Below are 24,462 nucleotides of genomic sequence, written 5' to 3' on the forward strand. Positions count from 1 at the left end.
AGCATCTTTTCCAGTAAAAATACTTCAAAAGGTAGGAATAGAAGGAAAGTTCCTCAATATGATGAAGGGCATATATAAAAAAACCTACAGCCAGCATCATACCCAATGGTGAGAGACTGAAAGCCTTCCCCCTAAGATCAGAAAAGAGACAAGGTTGCCCACTATCACCACTATTACTCAACATTGTTCTAGAAGTTCTAGCTAGAGCAATTAGGCAAGAAAAAGAAATAAAAGGCATCTAAATCAGAGAGGAAGTAGTAAAACTTTCATTATTTGCAGATGACATGATACTAAATTTGGAAAATCCTGAGAAATATACAACAAAACTACTTGAACTAATAAATTCATTTCTTGGTAAACACAACTTACCAAAATTAACATAAGAAGAAACAGAAACTCTGAATGACCCTGTAGCTATAAAACTGAATTCGTCATGAAAAAACCTTACGAAAAATGTCCAGGTGAAAGGTATTTTCGATCAAGAAAGAAATAGCATCAATTTTACCTATCCTTTTTCAGAAATAAAGGATTGCTCACTGCCCAACTTCTTTTGAGGCTAGCATAACCTTCACACTAAAACCTAAGACTTTGTTTTAAGAGGAAAATTACAGATCAGTATTTCTCATGGATATAGATACAAAAATCCTCAACAAAATACTAGCAAATCAAATTTATTAATACAAAAAAGGATAATACATCCTGACTGTGTTAGTTTGCTAATGCTGCCAGAGTGCAATATATCAGAAGTGAAACAGCTTTTGAAAAGGGAATTTAATAAGGTGCAAGTTTATAGTTTTAAGGCCAGGACAACGTCCAAATTAAGGCACCAAAAGGTTACCTTCACTCGGGCTTATGCTGTCAGACCACCTCTATCAGCTGGGATGGCACATGGCTAGTGTCTGCTGGGGTCTTTGGCTTCTGGACCCTCTGTTAACTGGGAAGGCACATGGTGATGTCTGCTCGTTTTCTCCCTTGGATTCTCACTTCATAAGACCTCCCCAGGGTCGTTTTCCTTCTGCATTTCCAAAGTTCTCTGGCTGTGTGGGCTCTATCAGTTCTGAAGCAACTGTTCTCCAAGCTTCTACATCAGCTCTGTTGTTTCTGTCACTTTTGAGTTTTATACCAAATGTTTCCTCTTTTAAAGGATTCCAGTAAACTAACCAAGACCCACCTTGACTGGGTGGGGTCACATCTCCACCTAATCAAAGGGTCACACCCACATTGGGCACCCTACATCTCTGTGGAAATAATCTAATCAAAACTTTCCACCCTATAATACTGAATCAGGATTAAAAGAAATGGCTGCCCCCACAAAATTGGATCAGGATTAAAACATGAATTTTCTAGGATACATAGTAGCTTCAAATCAGCACACTGACCAAGTGAGATTCATACTAGCAATACAAAGTTGGTTTAACATTAAAAAAATAATGTAATTCATTATATTAACAAAAAAATGGAAAAAAACCAAATGATCATTTCAAGAGGGGTGGAAAAAGCATTTGACAAAACATCATTCATGATTGAGAGGAAAAAAAATACAGCAATCCAGGAATAAAAGGAATCTTCCTTACACCCTGATAAAGGACATCTCCATAGTTAACATTATATACTTAACGGTGAAATATTGAACACTTTTCCTTTAATATCAGGGATCATTCAAGGATAAGCACTTTCATACCCCTCAATTCTACAACGGACTAGAGGACCTAGCCATTGCAATAAAGTAAGGGGGGAAAAAAGGCATAAATATTGGAAAAGAAGTAAAACTGTCCCTATTTGCTGATAATAGGTTTACACAAAATATCCCAGGGATTCTCCAAAACAACTAATAGAATAAGTGAATTTAATCAGGTAAATGTAGCAAATCAATTGCATTCTTATATGCTAGAAGTAAACAATTGGAAAAATGAAAGTGATACCATAAAACAGCAGGGTTCTCTGCCTGATGCACTTAATGGCCAATCTATGACACCCTGGTTTCAAAACAAATGAGTTTATTGCTAAGTGTGAAGCAAGAAATCAGATGGCCTAGAGGCCTAAATATCTGTTTCCCCAAGTCTAAGGAGTTTAGTTTTTTTATGGGTTCAAACAAGGGAAGGTAGAGTGGTTACCAAACTTACCATAACAACTATAAGCAAGGTCTGGGGCTAGGCTAGAATAACTAACATGGTAGTGAGTATAAACAAGCCTGAGGTTAAGCTAGAATAACCATCATAACAGTTAAGTATATACAGGTGAGACTGATTCAGAGTTTTATTAATTTCAAGTTTTAACTGTTGGTTATTTAAAATATATTAGGAGGGAAAAAAATGTATAATGATTCAGTAATCATAATCATTTGTTAATTCTTAACTCTCAGTTACAAGGGTATAATCAGAATATTCATTCATTCATTCATTCTTCAAAAAAATTGTTCAAGGCATATTTATATGAAAAGCAAAATGTAAGAAATGAACTGTTTCCCACAAACCCAAAGATCCCTACAACATTTCAGATACCTTATCTTTAAGAAAAATAAACTATAATTTAAAGCTATATTATTTTATAAATTTTTAATAAAATTCATAATTTTATTTATAATTTTTCTTCCATAGAGAAAAATAATTTTTCTTCCATAGAGAAAAATTATATAACCATTTATATAAGTAAACCAAGAATGATGTCAGTTTGAGATTTAAGAGAAGTCAGCAATTTCATACTACACAAACATTCCAGTTTCTCTGCTTTCTTTCGTTCTTTCCTCACTTGCCCCCTGCCAACAACAGGTAAAAATTAGCCATTCTTCATTATTAAGAATGGTCTAAGTGCCCTTCTTTTACAGAATTGTATCAAATTCACAAGCAGGTAAGCAGCAATTGAGAGAACATTTAGCCTCAGACATGAAGTATAAAGAGTTTTTTATTATAAAAAATCAAAAGTTGATATAACTGAGAAAAAAGTTCTCCTTAAACAGTAACATGGCTGTCCCAAATAACTAAAATAACAATAATGACCAATAGTTACACTCTGTTCAAATATCAGAAGTACATAAAGTCCTTCAACTTGGTAAGTTTTATTTCATTTTTCCTAAAAGCATAGAAAATTTACATTATGTTTAAATTAATGCTTATGTTACATTTATAATAATTACCTTTTAAATATTTAAATATTGTTAGAATACAACTTTGATCATCTGAGGAATTTTCCATTCTGGCTCAATGAAAAATATCCATATATTTAAATACTTGATTCTTTCCAGAATAGGTCACTGCTAGTATTCAGAACATTTTACCCTTTTCTGCGAAAGTGTATGCGACTCTTAAGTTCTCTGAACTTTAGTATTAAGGAGTAGTTATTCATTTTGTCTTTCCATGTTTTGAAAGTCCTTCTAAATTTGTCATAATAACCTTCTTTATTCAAGTGGAAATCTGATTCAGTTTTTATTAAATAACTGTCTTTCTTCAATATTTCTTTCCAGGCACCTTTGAACTTCTGCAAATAACTTTTCTTTTCAGATTCTTCCTTCCATATTCCTTCTCCTTTTCTTAGGGCTGTTAATTCAGCTCTGAGTAAGTTTCTGTGAATTGTCCAGTAGATTTCAGGATCATAATTCAGCCCTTTAACAAGAACAGTTTTGCCAAGGCCTCTTCTCAAAATTTCTTCATTCAGATTCACATTAAAAATTTTACCCTTTAATAAAAAAAGTAACACAAACCAATTATTTAAGAAAACTGTTAGTATTCCTATAACAACATCATGTCTACCTTAAAAATCAGTCATTTGGCAACGTTAATTCTCCAAAGAAAAGTAAAAAAAATTAAAGCAAAAGCGTCCCAAAGAGCTTAAAATAAGTACCCTCCCTTAGGGAGGAGGGATTAAAGGCTTTTAGGAGATGACATATGAGTCTTGAAGTGCATGATAACCAAGCAAAGAAGTGGAAGAAGGACTTTCTGAACCAGAAAAAGCAGAGTGAATTGGGAGAACTGAAACTAGTGTGTGTCTGTCTGGGAGAGTGGGGTGGGAGGAAGAGGATGAGGTTGGAGAGGTTTTCAAAGCCAGGGTCTCACATGCCACCACAAAAGCTTTATATCTTATCCTGAAGAGAATGGAAAGCCAAAAATTTTATTACTAGCAAGAACTCTTGCTCAAAATCAATTGAATCTTTCAAAACAAAAATTCTTTACAGGCTCACTGGTCTCCCAACCCAAAGAAGCAGAGGCAACGAAGGATAAAACGGGTTTTTTTGATTATCGGTTGTTGTTTGGAAGGGGGCAGGCAGGGGGAATGCCAAACAAGGTAGGCACAATGACAAGAGGTCACAGTCAGAGACAGAAACTAAAAAGCAGGCAAATGCAAAATGAACTGTTAAATTAAGTTCAGAATTCCAGTGTTTAGAAGAGCACTGGTATGCAGCCGCATTTTAAAAAGACTTCTTCCAAAACAACATAAAAAATAGTACCTCACTACCTAAAGAAATCAGATATGTGGGATTTTTTTCACTAATTTACAATATAAAAGAGATTCTGTTGGGCAGGCCAAGGTGGCTCAGCAGGCAGAGTTCTTGCCTGCCATGCCGGAGACCTGGGTTCGATTCCTGATGCCTGCCCATGCAAAAAGAGATTCTGTTTAGTAATTTCTATAGTCCTTTTGGTATCTTAATTCAACAAGATTAAGTTTAGTAAAGTATTAAAAATTTAATAGCTTCATCAGATAAGAAATTCAGCTATATTTTAAAATAGTAAAATGTCCAAATTTAACCAGGAAATATTTTCTAAGATCATATAAAGAAAAACAGTAACTAACTTTTGTTCCTTTAAATGTACTAATTTTTGGTACATGATGATGTACCATGCAGTTTAAAGTGTTTATTATATTTCCCTCAACCTTTAAATTTTATGAACTCATTTCCTTGAAACAAAATTAGAAAAATTTAAATTCAACTTCACAATTAATGAAATTCAATAGGAAAAATAAATGACAGTAATATACATTTGGCTTAATTTTGTTACCTTTTAAGAAGGTAAAGATACGTTACCCAACAAAGGTAGTGGATTCTTTGCCTGATGCGCTCAAATAACCAATTCCTGAAACACTGGGGTTTCAAAGACAGAAAGAGTTTATTGCTAGGCACTAAGCAGGAGATCAGATGGCCTATCAGCCCAAAAATCTGTCTCCCTGAACTGTACCAATTCTCATGGTTTTATAGTAACATAGATGGGCAGGTTTTAGGATAAGGAGCACAAGTGGTTCCAATGATTCAATTAGAGGTGATCTAATTATTGAGCATGAGCAGATTGATTACATGCTTAGTCACAGAAGATGTCATTAGTCATTTCTAATGTCTAAGTCATTAGAAAATGGCAGCCTTAATATGATAATGGCCTTGATCTTTAGCATTATAATGAGGTTTGGTCACTTGTAAGTTAAAATCTAAGCTACTACACGTTAGGTGGGCCCATTTGGGTTAGATCCAGTTTTGGTTATCAAGGTAACTTTGGAATTGGGGTGGGTTAGTTCTGGGCTGACCCAAGGCCCTTCATTAATAAATACTAGGGGTTGTCTTAAGTGATTACAAGACTCTAAAGCTGAAAAACTAGATAACTTGGTACAAATGAATATTTAGTCACAAGGTTTTTACAATCACCAGGGCAGAAGATAAAGGCTATATAATCATTATCAGAGGTCGAGGCAGCTGGATTACAATTTAGAGATTTCAGGTATTTCCCTGTCTACTCCAATATACCAGAAAGCAAAAAAGGAATATCTATATAATGATTTAAGAATTAAAATCATCCTTTAAATTCTGATTTCTTGGTTACCAGGCCTGCCAAACTTTGCATGGGGCTAGAGTGGTGATTCCAAGGCAGTGATTCTCAAACTTGAGGGTATATCAGAATTATCTGGAAGTTTTGTTAAAACACAGATTACTAGGTCCCAACCTCAGAATTTCTGAATCAGTAGGTCTGACTGTGGTCTCAAAAATTTTCATTTCTATAAACTTACCAGGCAATACTGATGCTGCTGTTCCAGAGCCCACACTTTGAGAACTACCATTCTGGGGAATTGGGACAACTTTAAGCCCAGCCAAACCAACCCTTATTCACCACCAAGTTTTGAGATTTCTAACTTAAGGATGCCTTTCATCCTTAGGAAACAAAAGGTAACCAAAGATTTAAGTTCATGCTAAAATACAAATGACTGACATCAGCTCCTAACAGGTCCTACCTTGACAGGAGGTTTTAGGTGAGAGTTTTAGGGGAGGAAGAAGAAGCCTGTAGCTGAGAGTCAACAGAAATGGGAGGGTCAAAGAGACAGAGAGCTAAGGCCAAGAGCACTAAACAGAGTCCACACCTTTTATCTAACTGCAGTTGGTTCTCTCTAATCATTATCAGAGGTCAAGGCAGTTGGATTACAATTCAGAGGTTTCAGGTATTTCCTTCTGTCTACTCTAATGTATAAGAAAAAAGAATAGCTATATAATCATTCAGCAATCATAATCATCCCTTAATTCCTAACTTCTCATTAACAGATATATAAGTCTGTGCTCAGGAGCCAAGAAACGTTGGGCTCCAATACTTTCCCACTTGATTATCCTGGCCAAGGCACTTACCTTCCCTAAGATCTGTACCTCAGGGTGGGAACAGAAGCAGTTACCTTATAGGGTTATTTTGAGGATAAATTAAATAATACATGCACAGTACTTAGCTCAGTATCTTGCACATGGAAAACATTTCAAAATATTATCTTCATCATTATACTCTTGTTATTATTGGTAATTATACTCCTCAACACAAAAGAGAAGGAATTTCTTTTAAGGCCTTTAGGATGGTTTATATAGCTGCATTATTAACTCACTTTTAAATGTAAAGTCGTTTGATTAGTCAGTTTTAGATAATTCATATTCTGAAAGAATATGATCTGGACTTGCAAAAATTAATGGATTTTATTAGGCTTTCTACTAACAATCCAAAAAGCTTTTAAGAATTGAAATGGTTATGATATTTGATTCTAATAACTTTACTATGAGGGTTGTTTTCCTTCAGATTATTTTTGCTTTATAATAAAGGAATTTAAAAACAAGAAAAAAGTGCTCTTAACCCTATCATAATAATATTTCAATCATTTTCTTTTCCATATTCCTTTTTCAGTAGTCACATGGATGACAAGTTTAATTATAAACAATAAGAATAAAATGTTGCTAGTTATTTTCTCACACTACTTACTTTATTCACTAAAAGGTAGCAAAAAAGCGCTGATTTCTCCTTTCCAAGAAGTTGGAACCACAGTAGTTGGGAAGGTTTTAATTCATTTTGTAACCACACTTTCCCAGTTTCAGTGAGTTCTACTCCAGCCAACTTAACCAGCAAAACACCACGTGGCTCATCTAAACAAGTCAGGTAGAAAAGAGCCTAGCTTTAATAGCATGTTGCAAAAGCAAATTCCAAAGTTGTCTGGCCCAAAATAAAAACTGAATATAATAAATTTATTTGGAAATACTCAGATTCTTTACATGTAAGGTCCATTTCTATATTCAAGTTTTCTCTTAACACAATACCAGTATTGAACAGAGTAAAATTTCAAAAGCCCATTTCAATAAGCTATAGAACAGGATGTGAGATTCAACCATTTAACTTAAAAAAAAATCCAGATTTATTTCAGTGCATATAGACACATAAAGCTATAGATTGGTAGTTTTGTAAAATGGCTCTTCTTACTAACAGAGCTGTATAAACTGCTTTTTTTCACTTAACTTATTGAGGATAAATTGACAACTCAATAAACATTATCAATGTTATTTTTTTTACTACTTTTTTATACGTTTTCTGAAACGAATCTCTAAACAGAATTTTGTCCATTTACATTCAAGTAATATAGTAGTAAGGAGGTCTCAAGCCCTCAATAAAATTTTAATCAATTTAATAATAGGACCTTAGTTTAGAAAAAAGTTTATCATGTTCCAAAATAGGATAGTAATGAGTGACAAAAAATCTTAATGTCTTTTTTAAAAGAAATTACAGATTTAACATATACCGAGCTCTTATAAAATAGTTAAAATATAAAGTTAAGTTCACTTAGTGTCTAGGAAAAAAATCATAATGGAGTCCAAGGAGACATCCCAGAACTCTGCAATATTACTTGATAATAGAAAAACATTTTCTTTAGGATATGGGCTTCTCAAAACCTATCCAAGAGTTTCAATCAGAAAAGTACTACAAGGCGATTCTCATGGTGATTTCAGCTACATGGCACAGAAACCCTAAGCTACAGTGAATACTTGTACAAGTGTAAGTAGGATGATTATACCTTAAGTATAAACTTTGTGATATCATAAATATACAAATCAGATTAGGGTAGAATATATACTAAAGAGTTGATGAATTCAAATTATTAGTAAATACTGACTAAAGGGAAAGCTAAAGATTTTGTGATAATATTGTGAGCTGGTGATTGTATGCTTTGGATGGTTTATATGCTGTTTAAATATAGCTCAATAAAACTGCATTAAAAAAAAGATTATGAGGTCTGTCTCCAATTCTTTAGTGTTTCCATCAACACCAACCAGCTCTCTTCCAATAAAATATCTCATGTCTTTGGGATCTAAATCTAATTCAACAACATCAACCTAAAATGTAATGTCCTAGATGAGTAAAAATAAAAGAAAAAATAAATAAATAATAGGGGGCAATAAGGGGTAGACTGAAATACTAGTGGTCAATGAGAGGGAGGGGTAAGGGGTATGGGATATAGTTTTTATTTCTTTTTCTGGAGTGATGTAAATGTTCTAAAAATGATCATAGCAATGAATACACAACTATGTGATGACATTGTGAGCAACTAATTGTAAACTGTGGATATACTGTGTCTGTGTAAAGATTCTGAATTAAAAATATTTTTTTAAATGTTAATATCCTCCCAGGGATGTGGACTTTCCTGGAATGTGGGACAGAAATCCTAGAATGAGCTGGGACTCAGCACCAAGGGATTGAGAAAACCTTCTCGACCAAAACGAGGAAGAGCAAAATGAGATAAAATAAAGTGTCAATGGCTGAGAGATTCCAAACAGAGTGGAGAGGTTATCCTGGAGGTTATTCTTATGCAATATAATGGTATAATGGAGAGGCTGGAGGGAACTGCCTGAAAAAGTAGAGCTGTGTTCCAGTAGCCATGTTTCTTGAAGATGATTGTAAATGACATAGCTTTTGCAATGTGACTGTGTGATTATGAAAATGCTGTGTCTGATGCTCCTTTCATCTACCTTATCGACACACAAGCATATGGATTAAAAATAAATAAATAATAGGGGGAACAAATGTTAAAATAAATTTAGTAGATTGAAATGCTAGAGATCAATGAAAAGGAGGGGTAAGAGGTATGGTATGTCTGAATTCTTTTCTGTTCTCCTTTTATTTCTTTTTTCTGAATGGATGCAAACGTTCTAGGAATGATCATGATGATGAATATACAACTATGTGATGATATTGTGAGTTACTGATTATATATCATGAATGGAATGATCATAAGATAAGAACGTTTGTATGTTATGTGAATGAATAAAAATAAATACATAAAAAAGAAAAAAAACCATATGTAGAATTGAAATTTTAAAAAAAAAAGTTAATATCCTAATTCTTCCAGTTGACAAAAGCTTATTGGGTTCCTTTAAAGTTAGAAAATTTCCCCTTTTGAGGATTTAGAATATGATGTAGTCAATAAAAGTTTAACAGTAAATCTCCTAAAAACGAACAAATGTGAGTTAAACCCATAATATATTTTCTCCAAAATATTAGAGTTTATTTGAAAAAATAAATGTTAGTTTTAAAAGTTTGTGATTTTAAACGTATTTGCAAAGTCCCCTTTGGGGAATGGTGAGAACGGGGAAAAATACAACTTCCCCAGGTTGAATTCTTGATATTCTCTCAAGCAGTGTGGACAACCATGCTATAGGCTGAGCCCCCAGTCTTGGGGTTTGTTCATATGAAACTTAACCCCACAAAGGATAGGTCAAGCCTGCTTAAAATTAGGCCTAAGAGTCACGCCCAAGAGAGCCTCTTTCCTTGCTCAGATGTGGCCTTTCTCTCCAGCCAATACAACAAGCAAACTCACCACCCTCCCCCTATCTATGTGGGACATGACTCCCAGGGGTGCAGACCTCCCTGGCAACGTGGGACAAAGATCATATAGTGAGCTGAGACTCAGCATCAAGGGATTGAGAAAAACCCCAGAATGAACTGAGACTCAGCATCAACAAATTGAGAAAACCTTCTCAACCAAAAGGGGAAAGAGTGAAATGAGACAAAGTATCAATGGCTGAGAGACTCCAAACAGAGTCGAGAGGTTATCCTGGAGGTTATTCTTACACATTAAGTAGATATCACCTTGTTATTCAAGATGTAATAGAGAGGCTGGAGAGAACTGCCTGAAAATGTAGAGCTGTGTTCCAGTAGCCATGTTTCTTGATGATGATTGAATGATGATATAGCTCTCACAATGTGACTGTGTGATTGTGAAAACCTTGTGTCTGATGCTCCTTTCATCTACTTTGTCAACAGATGAGTAGAACTTATGGAATAAAAATAAATAATAGAGGGAAAAATGTTAAAATAAATTTAGTTTGAAATGCTCATGATCAATGAAAGGGAGGGGTAAGGGGTATGGTATGTATAATTTTTTTTTCTGTTTTCATTTTATTTCTTTTTCTGAATAGATGCAAATGTTCCAAGAAATGATTATGATGATGGATATGCAACTATGTGATGATATTGTGAATTACTGATTATATATGTAGAATGGAATGATCAAAATAGGAATGTTTGCATTTTCTTTTTTTTTTTGGTATTTAAAAAATTAAAATAAAAAGAGTTTTAAAAAAGTTTGTGATTTTAATTATTTTTTGAGAGAGAAAAAGGGAGGCTTAGTGAGGTGTGAGATTTAGTTTGTCCTCCAGAGGCAGCTATAAATAGCTAGGAACAGTCCAGAACAACTGCTGGGGCCACATCAACGACCAGACACACAGCGTATCCCAGTCTGGACTGGCTGGACCAGCTGCAGGCCCACCCAGAACCGTGAGTTCCCCAAACCATGGCAGCCAGCGTCCCTCCCCCTCAGGCTGCTTACCAGAGGGTAAAAGGAAAAAGACTTACCAGCAGCAGGGGCTGAGCTCAACCAAGCTCCAATTATGGAATTAATTCACAAATTCTGATTACTAAAAATAGGCCCCCTGCTCTGAACCTTCAGGAAAAACCAAGGTTGCTGGTTTCTGCCCCGGCATTAGACAGGGCAGGGCTGATGGAAAAAGAAAAAAAAGAAACAGAGGTTTTTTGGATCGGATAGCACAAAATACTTGAAAGGGTCTGGGCCCTGAAGGAAAGGAGGGGGCACACAGGACCTGAAGGTACACAAAGCAACATACCAACTTAAGCTCTTCATTGGCAAACCCGAGGAACAGGGCTCCTACTCTGAAAAGGAATTTTCTCTTTCTTTTTTGTGGCTGTGTTTCCACGGCTTCACTACTCTTTGGTTACAGCTGCAAGGGTTCTCAGGCTCCAACTGCCCCAGGCATAGGCAGAACTAAGCTTGTTTGAGAGTTCTTCTGGAGCCTGTCTTCCCCAGGAGAGGGGTAGGGCCCAGGTCAGGTGGATTCCCTCCCTCAAGAACTTCAGACACCAGGGTCTGGGAAAGTGAAGCAATTAAAGCCGGCCTAAAACCCCTCCTCTCTCTCACCATGACCCCAGCAAGGAGAGTCTGCTGAAGTTAAAGGTACCATATCACCTTATGCTGGTGGGACCCACAGGCAGAAAAATGCCACATACTGGGCAGGATAGGAAAAATGCAGAGTCCAGAGGCTTCACAGGAAAGCTGTTCAATCTACTGGGTCTCACCCTCAGGGAAAACTGATGCAGGTGACTCCTTCCTCCTGAAAGGAGGCCAGTTTGGTTTGGGAAAATCTGGCTGGGGTCTATAATACGTATAGACCCTCCTAAGAACAGAAAAAAATGGCACCATATAGGCAGGGCAAGGAACAAGAAAACAAGAACTGAAAAATTTTGATCTGTTAAAGAAAACCTAAGCTAGAGGTCCAGAATAAGCTGAACTGAATGTCAAAGAACAGATAGACAAAAAAGTCATCCAGCAAGAAAATCCTAGGTAAAAAAAGTGAAAACAATCTCCAGAATAAACTAATTAAGGTAATTAAATGCCTAGATGCCAGCAAAAAAAATAACGAATCACACTAGGAAAATTGAAGATATGGCCCAGTCAAAGGAACAAATCTACAATTCAAATGAGATACAGGAGTTGAAACAATTAATTCAGAATGTTTGAATAGACATGGAAAACCTCATCAGAAATCAAATCAGTGAACTGAGGGAGGATATAAAGGAGACAAGGAATGAACAAAAAGAAGAAACCAAAAGTCTGAAAAAACAAATCACAGAACTTATGGGAATGAAAGGCACAGTAGAAGAGATGAAAAAAACAATAGAAACCTACACTGTCATATTTCAAGAGGCAGAAGATAGGATTAGTGAACTGGAGAGCAGAATATTTGAAATTCGACAACTAAAAGAAAATATAGGGAAAAGAATGGAAAAATATGAGCAGAGACTCAGGGAACTTAATGACAACATGAAGCACATGAAAATACATGTTGTGGGTGTTCCAGAAGGAGAACAGAACGGAAAAGGAGGAGAAAAACTAATGGAGGAAATTATCACTGAAAATTTCCCAACTCTTATAAAAGACTTATAATTACAGATCCAAGAAGTGTAGTGTACCCCAAACAGAATAGATCCAAACAGACATACTCCAAGACACTAATCAGAACATCAGATGTCAAAGAGAAAGAGAGAATCTTGAAAGCAGCTAGAGAAAAGCAATATATCACATATGAGGGAAGCCCAATAAGACTATGCATAGATTTCTCAGAAGAAACCATGGAGGTGAGAAGACAGTGGGATGGCATATTTAAATTACTAAAAGAGAAAAACTGCCAAGAATTCTATATCCAGCAAAACTGTCCTTCAAAAATGAGGGAGAAATTAAAACATTTTCAGACAAACAATCACTGAGAGAATTTGTGACCAAGAGATGGGTTCTGCAAGAAATACTAAAGGGAGACTAGAGATAGATAGGAAAAGACAGGAGAGAGAGGTGTGGTGAAGAGTATAGAAATGAAGACTATCAGTAAAGGTAAAAAGAAGAAAAATTAGATATGACATAGAAAATCCAAAAGGCAAAATGGGAGAAGAACATACTGCCCTTACAGTTATAACACTAAATGTTAATGGACTAAACTCCTCAATCAAAATACACAGACTGGCAGAATGGATTAAAAAATGGGACCCATCTAAATATTGTCTACAGGAAATGCATCTTAGACCAAGGATAAACATAGGTTGAAAGTGAAAGGTTGGGAAAAGATACTTCATGCAAACAATAATTCGAAAAGAGCAGGAGTAGCTATACTAATATCCAACAAATTATACTTCAAGTGTAAAACAGTTAAAAATGCAAAGGACACTATGTATTAATAAAAGGAACAATTCAACAAGAAGACATAACAATCATAAATATTTATGCATTGAGCCAGAATGCTGCAAAATACATGAGGCAAACAATGAAAAGAGAAACAGACACATCTACCATAATAATTGGAGACTTCCAAGTTTTACTAGATGGGATGACCCAGATGATGCTGGAAGGGGGCAGCAACATGGGCTCAAGTAGAGAAGCCAAAGGGCACTCTGTGAAAAAAAGTAGGACTTAGGTTTTGTAGAAGCAACAGAGAATTAGTGAGGAGGAGCATGTTAAGTACGGGAAAGATCATGGGCACCTGGGAAAAACTGTAGACATGAGATGAATACTAAAGCAAACTACAAATGAGGAGTTCATTATAGTTGTGGCTTATGTGACAGACAGGATACTTTGTGACGATTTCAGGGTGTTTAGAAAATTAGGGCATGAAAGAAAAGCATCTGCACTGTACCCTAGATTTATATAATATTTTAAGTGGATTCATGGTAATGGACAAATAAATGAAACAGGAGTATCACACTGATATCATCTACACATATGTCAAAACATTTTTTGTACTACTAAGTATATGAGATGCTTTGGATAATTTCCCCACTAGATTGCAAGTTTTGTGACTAACATCAGCTCATTTCTATTTTGTTTGCTACTGTATATTTGTATACATAGCAGGCAATCAGTAAATCTCTGTTGAATAAATGAAGTGTTCTAAAAGTTTCACTTCATGAAATTGTTGAGCTACCTGTATGCGTATGTATGTGTACCTCCTAGTTTATATACACCAAAAATAAAATCATGGGAGGGAGAGGTGTCAGAGACTAGAAAATGAGAAAGGAGTCTTGGAAATTTTCTAATGCTCATGTTTAATGTTTGCAGAAACCATAGCCCAGAAATGGAAACTGAACACATCTCTCCACTCCAATACATGTTCTGCAATGCCACAAAGAATTTACTCTGTTGTTGCATCATCTGAAGCAAACCTTTATGCCTAGAATGGCCTCAATATTTAGGGCCTGAGTCTTAGCTCTCCTCACCACTAAGATAAAAAGCCATTTCTATTTTATACATAGGTAGTAAAAATAGTGAAAGGAACACAAAGGATTTTCAATAAATAGCTATTTAAAACTGAAGATGATGATCTAGAATTATATTACATCATTCAAAATGGTGCTTTGGTAGCAACCTACTAGTTCTATAACCATTTTACAGTAAACAGGTTTCACTTATGTATATACAAAATTATCTCTTTCTTGTGAATAATTTATATTAATCACATATAAAGTTATTAACATCATCACTAAATTTGTGGTGGTGAATATCTGATGGGAAGTATAAAACATATGTCCATCTGTGTCTTTAACCCTTGTATCTATGTGAAGTTTTGGAGGTGGCAGAAAACCTACTCTCTAGCTTTGATTTAACCAATTATTGCCTAGGTTGTCTTATATATGGCATTTAACCTCTATAAAAAATACTAAAATAAGAGGGAAAAGTAAGCTGGGGATTAATGCTTTCCAAGGTTGCTTTCAGTCCAAGATTCTGATTCTATGTACTAGTGTGTCATGATAAACACATTATTATTGGATATGAAACATCATTATTAACATGCTATATGCCGATTACAGCGCCTTGGCATTGCGTGACTCCAGGAGACAGATTCCTATTGACTATCACCCCTAGAGTTGTACAATGCACAGCCTGTACTGTGTGCTATCGGTAGTGACCTTGCTGTCTAAACTGTAACAAGTCGTTACTCTTTCACATAGATAGCAGAGATTTAAACTGTTAAAATTGAGAAATTAAGGACTTGTGAAGCATAAACCCTATTAGAGATGAAGTAGCCAATAAATAAACATCCTTGGTAATTTTCCTTTAGGAAACAATACTCTTTCAAATTAATTCAGTTCTATTTGGTTTGCTAAAAGAATCAATCATGCTGAGCATGTTTGGGGGGAAAAATCTTATTTCTTTATAGTTAGAGTGATATTCATTTATTTAGAGGTTAAAAAAAAACCTCTTTCTTCATAAAAGTAACACAAGATCTTTAACAGGTAATACTTGGCTAACAGGTATTTTCCTAGGGACTATGAATACCAAGATAAATAGGAAAGGGTCCCTGCCTACCAAGAGCTCAGTTTGGTGGAGGATATAAATATAAAATACATAATTACAGGAAAAGGTGAATAAAGACTGTAATAGAATTGGGTATATTTCTATGGGAGCATAGTAAAGAAAGGCTAATTCTGCTAGGGAGTTAGAGAAAGCTTCAAAGGAAAGCTGACATTTAAGCTGGATCTTAAAGAATCAATAGGAAGGAGTTCAACCTTCCATTCCCTGAGGCCGAGGGAATGCAGGTCAGCAGCAAGAAAGTTTGAGCGACAGGAATCTCTGTTGCAGGGAGAACTGGGACTTGTGCAGAAAGATCTGATCTCTGCCAACCTCTCCCACCTGATTTGAAGCCTTTCACTGCTTCCTTCAGGTGACAAGTCACAGAGCCTTATATGGCCTCTCAAAAGAGCCAAGTTTACTTTCACCATGCTCTTCCTAGTTGGCTCCCTCTCATTCCCTCTCATTCTCCGATTAACTAGCAATGCCTCAATGAGGCCTTCTCTGACAAATCTATATGCAGTAGGTTACCCTTCCCATATCCTTCAATAATTCCCTATCCTACCATTCTGTTCTTTTTCTTCACAGCTCTTAGGACAAGCTCTCATTTGTTTGTGGTCTACCTTCCACCTGGACTGTAAGCTCCAAGGGGTAGAGAGGTCTTATTTGTTTCACTCAGCATTGCACAGCTAGTTTAGAGTCTAGAACATAATAGGTGTTCACTATTTGTGGAATGACTAATTGAATGCCTGAAAGAAAAATTGGATAATTGATTAAAAACAAAAAAGGAGGAAGGAAGAAAAGAAACCTTGAGCCAAATTAAATAGATCTTTGTATGTAAGACTAAGAGTTTGGACTTTGTCTCAAACATAATAAAAAGTCAGGAATTAAAATGACATTTCCCCCTATCTTATTAATAACAACTGGTAAAAGAACACTACAATAGTTAAGTGTTATTATTTTTGCACCTTACTTACTTCTCCAGGAAGATATAATAGGTAATGTAATAGGAACATGTTCAATTTCTAAGCCATCCTCGGTTATTCGGTGTAATCGTCCACGCAGCTTAACATTTCTTTTTATAAATTCTACTGGAATACCTGAAGAATTTGTGAATTTTGATGTCTGTTGATTTATAAGGAGAAAATAAAATCTTTTATTATGATTTTCATTTAAAATTAAAAACTTTTAAATCAAATCATCAAAACATTTAACAAGAATTCATCATCATTAAAACTTTTAAATTTGGTCCAGAACTTTATATTATTACTTTAATATAATTTAATCAAAAGTTTTTATATGAACATAATTTAAAAACCATTATTCACCATTTTACTATTTTAAACTACAATATACAGAACATTAAGCAGATTCCTACTTTCTACAAGCTTACATCCTCAAAATATGGCACAATTCATCAAAACGCAGTGAGTATTTGTGCCTGCCATCACAAATATCTGGTTCAACATACACTATCCTATAGTATATCTGTATAAGCTACTCATGCAGGTGTTACTGGGAAAACCTAAACAAAGCTGAATCAAATTAAGTTAGAATCCTAAATTAACAAGACTTTTCTTGTTTTTTATCTTGGAATAAATGGAAAATTGTCAAGGACAGGGTAGAAGGAAGGCCAATATGAGGAATTTATTTAAATACCTACCGCCTAGATGATGTCCTTGAATTACTCAACATTTGGTGTCTATGTCTTCCACATTAACTATAGGAACAAGCTTCATTTGTAAGCATGGCTAGGTAAAAACCTCACATAACACAAAAGGATAAATTAATACCTAACTTCCTATGACAGTAAAGTTGAACCGAACATTTAAAAAAAACCTTCCATGCAAGAAAATGTTATAATAGGCAATGTCCCACATAAGACGTGGAATATTCTATGGGATAAATGACTTGGATTTTCTAACAAAGCAATGGCTTGGGAAAAAAAACAGACAACTCTTATAGGATAAATAAGAATTAAGAAATACACCAAACGAATACAATATATGGGCCACTTGAATGCTGCTTTGAACTGAACAATTATGAAAAAGTCACCACTGACACAATCAAGGAAATCTGAATATAGACTGGGTATAAGATGGTACTAGGGATTGCTGTTAATTTTGTTAGGTGTGATAATGTTACAGGACAGACTGGCATTATGAGCCTCTTGATATAGTATAATAGGAAGTACAGACCACCACCTCCTTGTCAAATGTTCATGCTGATTATCATGAGGAAAGAGACATATCCAGATTGTAGGAACTTCAACAAAACAATTGGCTTGGACTCTCCAAAAGTGTCACGAGAGACAATTTTTTTTTTCAATGAGGATAATATTCTAGATAAAGGAAACTAAAGAGACACGACAACTTAACACAATACATGAATTCACATGAGTCAACTGGCAAATTTGTTTACGACACACAGTCAGATGGCTTCCGATATGGCTTCGTGATACCATTAAGGCAGCACTTATGAATCAATCAATGTCAGTGGGAGGGAGCACTCTAGGAAGAAGCCATGAGGCTCTGTCCTGGATCCTCTCCAATTTAATAAGCTCACCAAGGACTTAAATGATGTCATAAAGATCAAACATCAGGATGGCCTGATTCTGGGAAGGAAATGAACTTTGAAGTCAGAGTTAGTATTTAAAAAGATCCTGACAATTAGAATGAGAGACTAAAATGTAAAAGTCTGTCCCTGTATACCACTCCCCAACCACTGCAGGAAAAAAAAAATAAATAAATAATGGGAAAGAATAAATTAATACTAGCATTTATAAAAAAAGATTTAGAGGTTTTAGTTGCTGTGATCCAAAAATAAGTGAAACTGTGGCAAGGCTGTGAAAACAAGGAAGTATAAACCCCTTAAGTCCCCCAAATTCAACCCAAGGCAACAGCCACACTGTTGCAAACTGTTAATAATAGGAAAAAACTGTGTGTGTGCACGTTGGAGGTGGAGGAAGATAAATGGGAACACTGTACTTTCTGCATGATTTTTCTGTAAACCAACAACTTTTCTAATTGAAAAACAAAAAAGAGTTCAAGGATCATCATATGACCAAACAATTCCACTCCTAACTAAATACCCAAAAGAAGTGAAAGCAAGGACTCAGACACCAGTGCACTGATGTTCATAACAGTATTATTCACAATAGCCAAAACAAACGACCCGAGTGTCCAGTAACATGAGTGGACAAACACCATAGGTAGTATACACATATAATATAACACTATTCAGCTATAAAAAGGAATGAAGTTCTGATACATGGATAACCCTTGAAGACATTATGCTAAGTGAAATAAGCCATATACAAAAGGATAAATATCATATGATTCCAGCTATAAAAAATATCTAGAATAAGCAAAGTCATAAAGACAAGCAAGTAGATTAGAGGTTACCAGGGACTAGGGGGTGGGGGAGGAGAATGGGTAAGTTATTGTGAATGATAATGTAGACAATAAATGTAGGAAATACATATACATAGACACAATAAATCCTGCCAGTATTCCATGACATTGAAATTTCATTCAATGGCAAGAAGTGGTTATATAAAAACTACTTTTAAATATTGAGCTATCAAATGGATGTCTTTGTTCATTATTAAAACATTGCTGAAAGAGCATAAAAATATGCTAACTGAAAGCATAAAGTATTCAGTGCTAAGGGAGATAATTCAGTTGTAATTTAGTTCTAAAACCACCACAGAAAAAACTTTTGAGATATTCTGCAAACTCCGATATGCAAATTGAGTGTTTATAACATTCTAGCAAGCCAAATCCTTTTCAGATTCCTTTTTACACACAAATAAAAGTGATTATGGAGGACAGGCAATGGTGGTGCAGTGGCAGAGTTCTTGCCTGCCATGCCAGAGACCTGGGTTCATTTCCCGGTGCCTGTCCATGGAAAAAAAAAAGAAAAAGTGATTATGGAATTATGGGGTATGCAATTATATCTTCCATAAAATCCTGTAGATGTACCACTTTTAAACTAGGATCTTAAAATTAATTGTGCATTGTTCTACAAGACTATTTAAAACTTACAAAAGGAATAATGAAATGATACACTGCCTGAGATAAAAACTGAAGTAGGAATTAATTAATTGTCCATTGCTTGTCCTAATACCATTTCATTTTTTAACTTACCAGTCGAACACTTCTTAGAAGTAACGTTATTCCAACTATGGCCAGTCCAGTGCTGATGTTCTATGGAAAGATATTTAATGATTAATTCTCACTAATTATTTTTCACAACAGTGGAAGTACTAATTAGACGGGGAAAAAAAAAAGATCGTCTTCTTTCCTCCTGTACAAAAACATAGATTCTTCAAATAAGAGGTCCTACCTCTTCCAAAAAACTTTTTCTTACATCCACCTGTTAATCTTCTCCACTTTTAACTTTTACAACACTCCCAGTCTGTTCCAAATCCAGCATGCACAGTAATTAGATACATATGTAACAATGCATTGTTCTCTATTGATTGTATTATGTTAACCATGTGTTCCTTGAGTGCAATACTTTAACCATGAGTTCCCTCTTCTGCAATGCCTATACTAACTCAAAAAAACCCTGAGTGCACGGTCGGAACTTGAATTATTTGGCAGAAAACCTCACCACGAAAATCTTAAAAATAGCACTTAGGAAAGATATGTGAGCAAATGGTTTGGAAAAATTTAGTGATGTTTTTAAAGCGCTTCATTTAAACTGAAATAGACATAAAAGGAGTTTAATTTTAAAATAAGAATCCTGCAACTCCCTCAAAAAGAGTAACAATCTTTCTTTCCTTCAATAAACACAAGTAGGTATATAAGAAGCGAAGTTGAAAATATACACAAAGGTACATTCTTTGGGTTCTGTGGTTGGATTATTTGGACCAATATATCTGTGTGCTAATTTAAACAGTTTCCTCCAGCATTCCTTCAGAGGTCATTTTTAAATTTGAAATAACCCATGCATTCATTCCTGCAGAACTAGAAGAAACAAGACCTTGTCAATTAACACACATAAGTCTACCATCCACCAATAATACAAATATTTGTCTAGCACTTACTAAGTGGCAGGTACTGTTTTAAGAGCTAAGGCTAAGATGAGGAATGCAGCCTTACATGGCCTGGCCCTTGTGCTGCTTGGCTAGGCAGCACGTGCAAAGTTCATCCCATTCAACTTCTCCGCAGAATTTAACCAAGTTAATCACTCCTTCCTTCTCAAAACTGTCCCTTCTGTTAAAATAAATTGAGTAGATTGAAATACTAGTGGTCATTGAGAGGGAGGGGTAAGGAGTATGGCATGTATGAGTTTTTTCTTTATTTCTTTTGCTGGAGAGATGTAAATGTTCAAAAAAATGACCATAGATGAATACACAACTATGTGCTGATATTGTGAGCCACTGATAGTAAGCGTGTCAAGAATGTCTGCACATTAAGAATGTCTGCATATTTGTTTGTTGTTTATAATAAAAATAAATAAACAGCAAAAAAAACAGTCCCGTCATATGGCTTCTAGGACACCGACTTTACTGATTTTCCTCCTCCCTCACTGTTTGCTCCTTCCTAGCCTTTTCTGACTTCTCCTTCTTCGGGCTCCCATATTTTAAATGTTACCGAGTACCTCGGGTCTTAGTTCTAGGCCTTTTTTCCGTAGCTTTTCTCTCTTACTCCAAAATGTCATCCAAATCCACGGCTTGAAATACTTCAGGCTTATGCCATTCACTCTCAGTCACACGTCCAACTCTGACCTCCCTTCACCACAGTCCCCCATATCAGCCGCGTGGACCAACGTCTATAATGCTGTTTAGTTCGGTGAGCATCTTCAAGTTCACATATTTGGGTTTAGAAATGTAACAAGCATCTTCAAGTTCACAGATGTAAAAGGTTCTCTAGATTTGCCCTAATTACTTACCCCAACTCGTTCTCCCTTTCAGCAGCTATCACCGCCATCCACCCGGGAGAACCCCTTGATTCCTCTCTTTGTCTCGCACCCCACACCCAATCCTTCCACTCCGGGGGGTCCTAGCATCACCCTCTCCGTCCTGCTCAACTGAGAGCCGCCTACTTCCTCCCTACAGCTCTGGGACGTCAAGTCTTGTAACCATTCAGCAGCCAGAATGATCTTTTAAAACATAATCAGACGTTTCTTTCCTGCTCAAACTCCCAGTGCTTCTCACCTCACTCAAACAAAACCCTCAAAACCTCTCTCCCAAGGCCTACAGGCCCTTACTCGGTCTTGACTGCCGGGCCCTCCCCCCCTCTAAAACTGCGCGGCGTCTGCTGTCTGCGGAGTCCCCACACGCCGGCACAGTCCTTGCAGGGGCTGGGCCCACGCGACCCCGCCACGCCGCCCTCCCCGGCCTCAGGATCTCAACGGCGCGGCCGCCCGCGGCCTCCCTGGAACTAAACTCCCTCAGGCCCTGCCCCCCACAACCTGCCCGGACTGTGGGACTGCGGTACCCGGACGAGGCGCAGGTGGTCGTCTGCCCACTGCGAGATCCGCGCCACCACATTGGGCGCCCCTTGGTCCCGGTCGGGTGACGGCGGGGAAGGCGCCACCGGCCGCCCCGCCATGTTCCGGGCCTCCGGTGAGGCCCTGCCGCGCTTCTCGCGTTGCAGAGGGCGCCGCGGTCCTCCGACAGCAGGGGGCGCCGCGGTCCTCCCCGCGGCAGGGGGCGACGCGCGCAGACGGGCGGCGGGGTTCCCTCCCTCGCAACCTCCGGGGAACTTTACGAAAAGCTGTTAGCTCCTATCCTCAACTGCGGGTGATCCTCACAGCCCCAGCCGTCAGAGATCTTAAAACTGACACCTCAGCGTTTATGCCGGGTTTTCCCTGATCTCTGTGGAGCAGGGATGGGACTAAAGGATTAGCGGTCCCCACTTGTGGAGTGATTGTGACTTCAGGTAACCCAGCCGCAGATTGGTTTCCCCACGTGCCACTCAAGAAAGGAAATTAAAATACTTGATTCCTTCTGATTGCTCCCAAATATAACAATATACAGATTCCTAGTTGTCGCTGTAAACCAATATGGAACGCTCTAAATCTTTCAACTGTTAATTGATTAAATGTAGGGAGCAGTTATATTCAAGACATCAAGATTTAATATATTTTGAAATAAAGTGTAGAACAGTGCATATCATATGGGTTACACGTATGTAAAAACAAATTGTGTGTGTCCCATGAAAGGCTATGCAAGAAATCTTTAACAGTGATTGTCCATAAGGAAACTGACAGGAGGTAGGAAAGGGAGGGAAGCTTCACTGCCTTCCAGCTCTGTTTTGCAATGATGGAAATGTCCTGTATTTGTACTATCCAATACAGTAGCCAATAGCCACACCTATCATACTCTTGAAATGTGTCTAGTGTAATGAAGAACTGATATTTTAATTTATTAATTTTATTTAATGTGGCTAATGGCTAACATATTAGATAGGGCAAGAATAATTTTGGTATTTTTTTTTTTTACCTTATGCATACATCACCTTTAAAAGTCAAAACAGAATATGTTGTGTTCCTAACAACTACCTTCATGGAATGTATTGTCTTAGTATTGTAATCAATGGAAAGCAAATGACAATAGCTAACACTTTGGTCAGGCTTACTATGTAACAGGCACTGTAGTAAGTGTTCTTCATATCTTAACTCCCTTGATCCTCACAGCAACCTTATGGGGTATATGCTATTATTAATACCAACTTTAAAGAGAAAAGTATGCACTGAGTGATTAAACAACATAGCCAAGATCATCTGCTCAAGAAGTGGTAAACCTGATGTTGTGCTTGGATTCAGCTCAGCTGGTTGGCTCAGGCTGTGTGCTTAACCACAACACTGCCTCCCATAAATATAATCAACTAAATCTTAAAAGTTCCTATAAATTTCCAGCAAGAATGGAATGCAAATGATATTGGGGAAAATCCAACTAAAAAGATATACCATAACTAAAATCTTTAATCAATATTGAAAATAAAAGTCCTGTATGTTAATAGTTTTGAATAACTTTAATTAATAACTGGAAATAAGGTTTCTCCATGGGCAGTCATTTGCCCAATTCTGCTCCTTTTGCTCTTCTAATGCCCTGTATCTCTAACCTCCCTTCTGCTCCCACTGTCACTGTCCTAGTTGAAGTCAGCTCAATCCATTTACCCTACTTTCCAACCCAAAGAGGTGATATCCTATTGGGTGTTCTCTAAATCCTCCAGATTTCTCAAAGTGTCCTACCTAATAATATTTATAAAATATTTCATTTTCCCTCTAACCTTGATGTGAGAAGTGTCATGCCTACCCCAGGATTTCTGAAGATTAATCTGGGATTTAACATTTCCTGAGTTGGCTCCACAAAATAACCCTGCTCCTTTTTGCTGATAACCTCTAGGAACACACTGGATATGCAGCTTTTGTGACCTAAGCAGAGGGGTATGGAGGAAAAGCCACATTCACTGCCCTGTCTCTTAATTTTCCACAGTATCATGAACATAAAGGCTGTACCTATAATATACTCTTATTTGAAGTTTGGTATTAAACAGGTGGAACTGCCACTAAAAAAATCAACTGGATGTTAAATACGAATGTTCCCAGAGATCAAAGAAATAGAAGAAAAAAGTTGAATCTTTAATGGGTACCCCACAGTCTAGCCTTGATTACCAGTTTCGGAGCCAACCATTCTATTCTTCTTATACACTTATGTAACTCAGGATCAGAAGGTGAGATCATCTTGCTCCCCAAATCATTATGCCCCTCTCACCCTCTTCAGGACTGTCAGGGTGATCAGAGCTGTCATCTTTTGCGCCAGTGGTCCCCCTTTTCATTGACGACTTTAGCATCTGGCTTCAAGTCTTTCTCTTCATTTCAACCCTT

General features: G+C 36.7%; 1 protein-coding gene across 2 annotated transcripts; it reads right to left on the reverse strand.

Annotated features, from left to right (window-relative positions):
- Positions 1-2,883: 2,883 nt before the first annotated feature.
- On the reverse strand, positions 2,884-22,232 carry C5H3orf33 (chromosome 5 C3orf33 homolog). 2 transcript variants are annotated; one of them, XM_077160842.1, is made up of 5 exons: positions 22,068-22,232; positions 19,767-19,826; positions 16,596-16,743; positions 7,206-7,366; positions 2,884-3,672 (listed from the first exon to the last, which is right to left on the reverse strand). In XM_077160842.1, exons 1-5 carry the CDS (start codon positions 22,179-22,181, stop codon positions 3,271-3,273), a joined length of 885 nt encoding a protein of 294 aa, XP_077016957.1. In that variant the 5' UTR covers positions 22,182-22,232; the 3' UTR covers positions 2,884-3,270. The 2 variants fall into 2 exon arrangements, with proteins under 2 accessions (XP_077016957.1, XP_077016958.1); XM_077160843.1 differs by lacking the exon at positions 22,068-22,232 and adding an exon at positions 21,229-21,427.
- Positions 22,233-24,462: the final 2,230 nt, after the last annotated feature.

This window comes from Tamandua tetradactyla, chromosome 5 (genome assembly GCF_023851605.1).
Source record: "Tamandua tetradactyla isolate mTamTet1 chromosome 5, mTamTet1.pri, whole genome shotgun sequence".
Taxonomy (NCBI): domain Eukaryota; kingdom Metazoa; phylum Chordata; class Mammalia; order Pilosa; family Myrmecophagidae; genus Tamandua; species Tamandua tetradactyla.

Excerpts from the sequence above, each read along its gene's own strand:
- C5H3orf33 (XM_077160842.1), bottom strand. The coding sequence starts at position 22,181 with ATGGCGGGGCGGCCGGTGGCGCCTTCCCCGCCGTCACCCGACCGGGAC. Across the intron at positions 19,827-22,067 it reads ACCACCTGCGCCTCGTCCGG|AACATCAGCACTGGACTGGC; the intron begins GTACCGCAGTCC and ends ATCTTTCCATAG. Across the intron at positions 3,673-7,205 it reads GCTACCTTTTAGTGAATAAA|GGTAAAATTTTTAATGTGAA; the intron begins GTAAGTAGTGTG and ends TTTTTATTAAAG.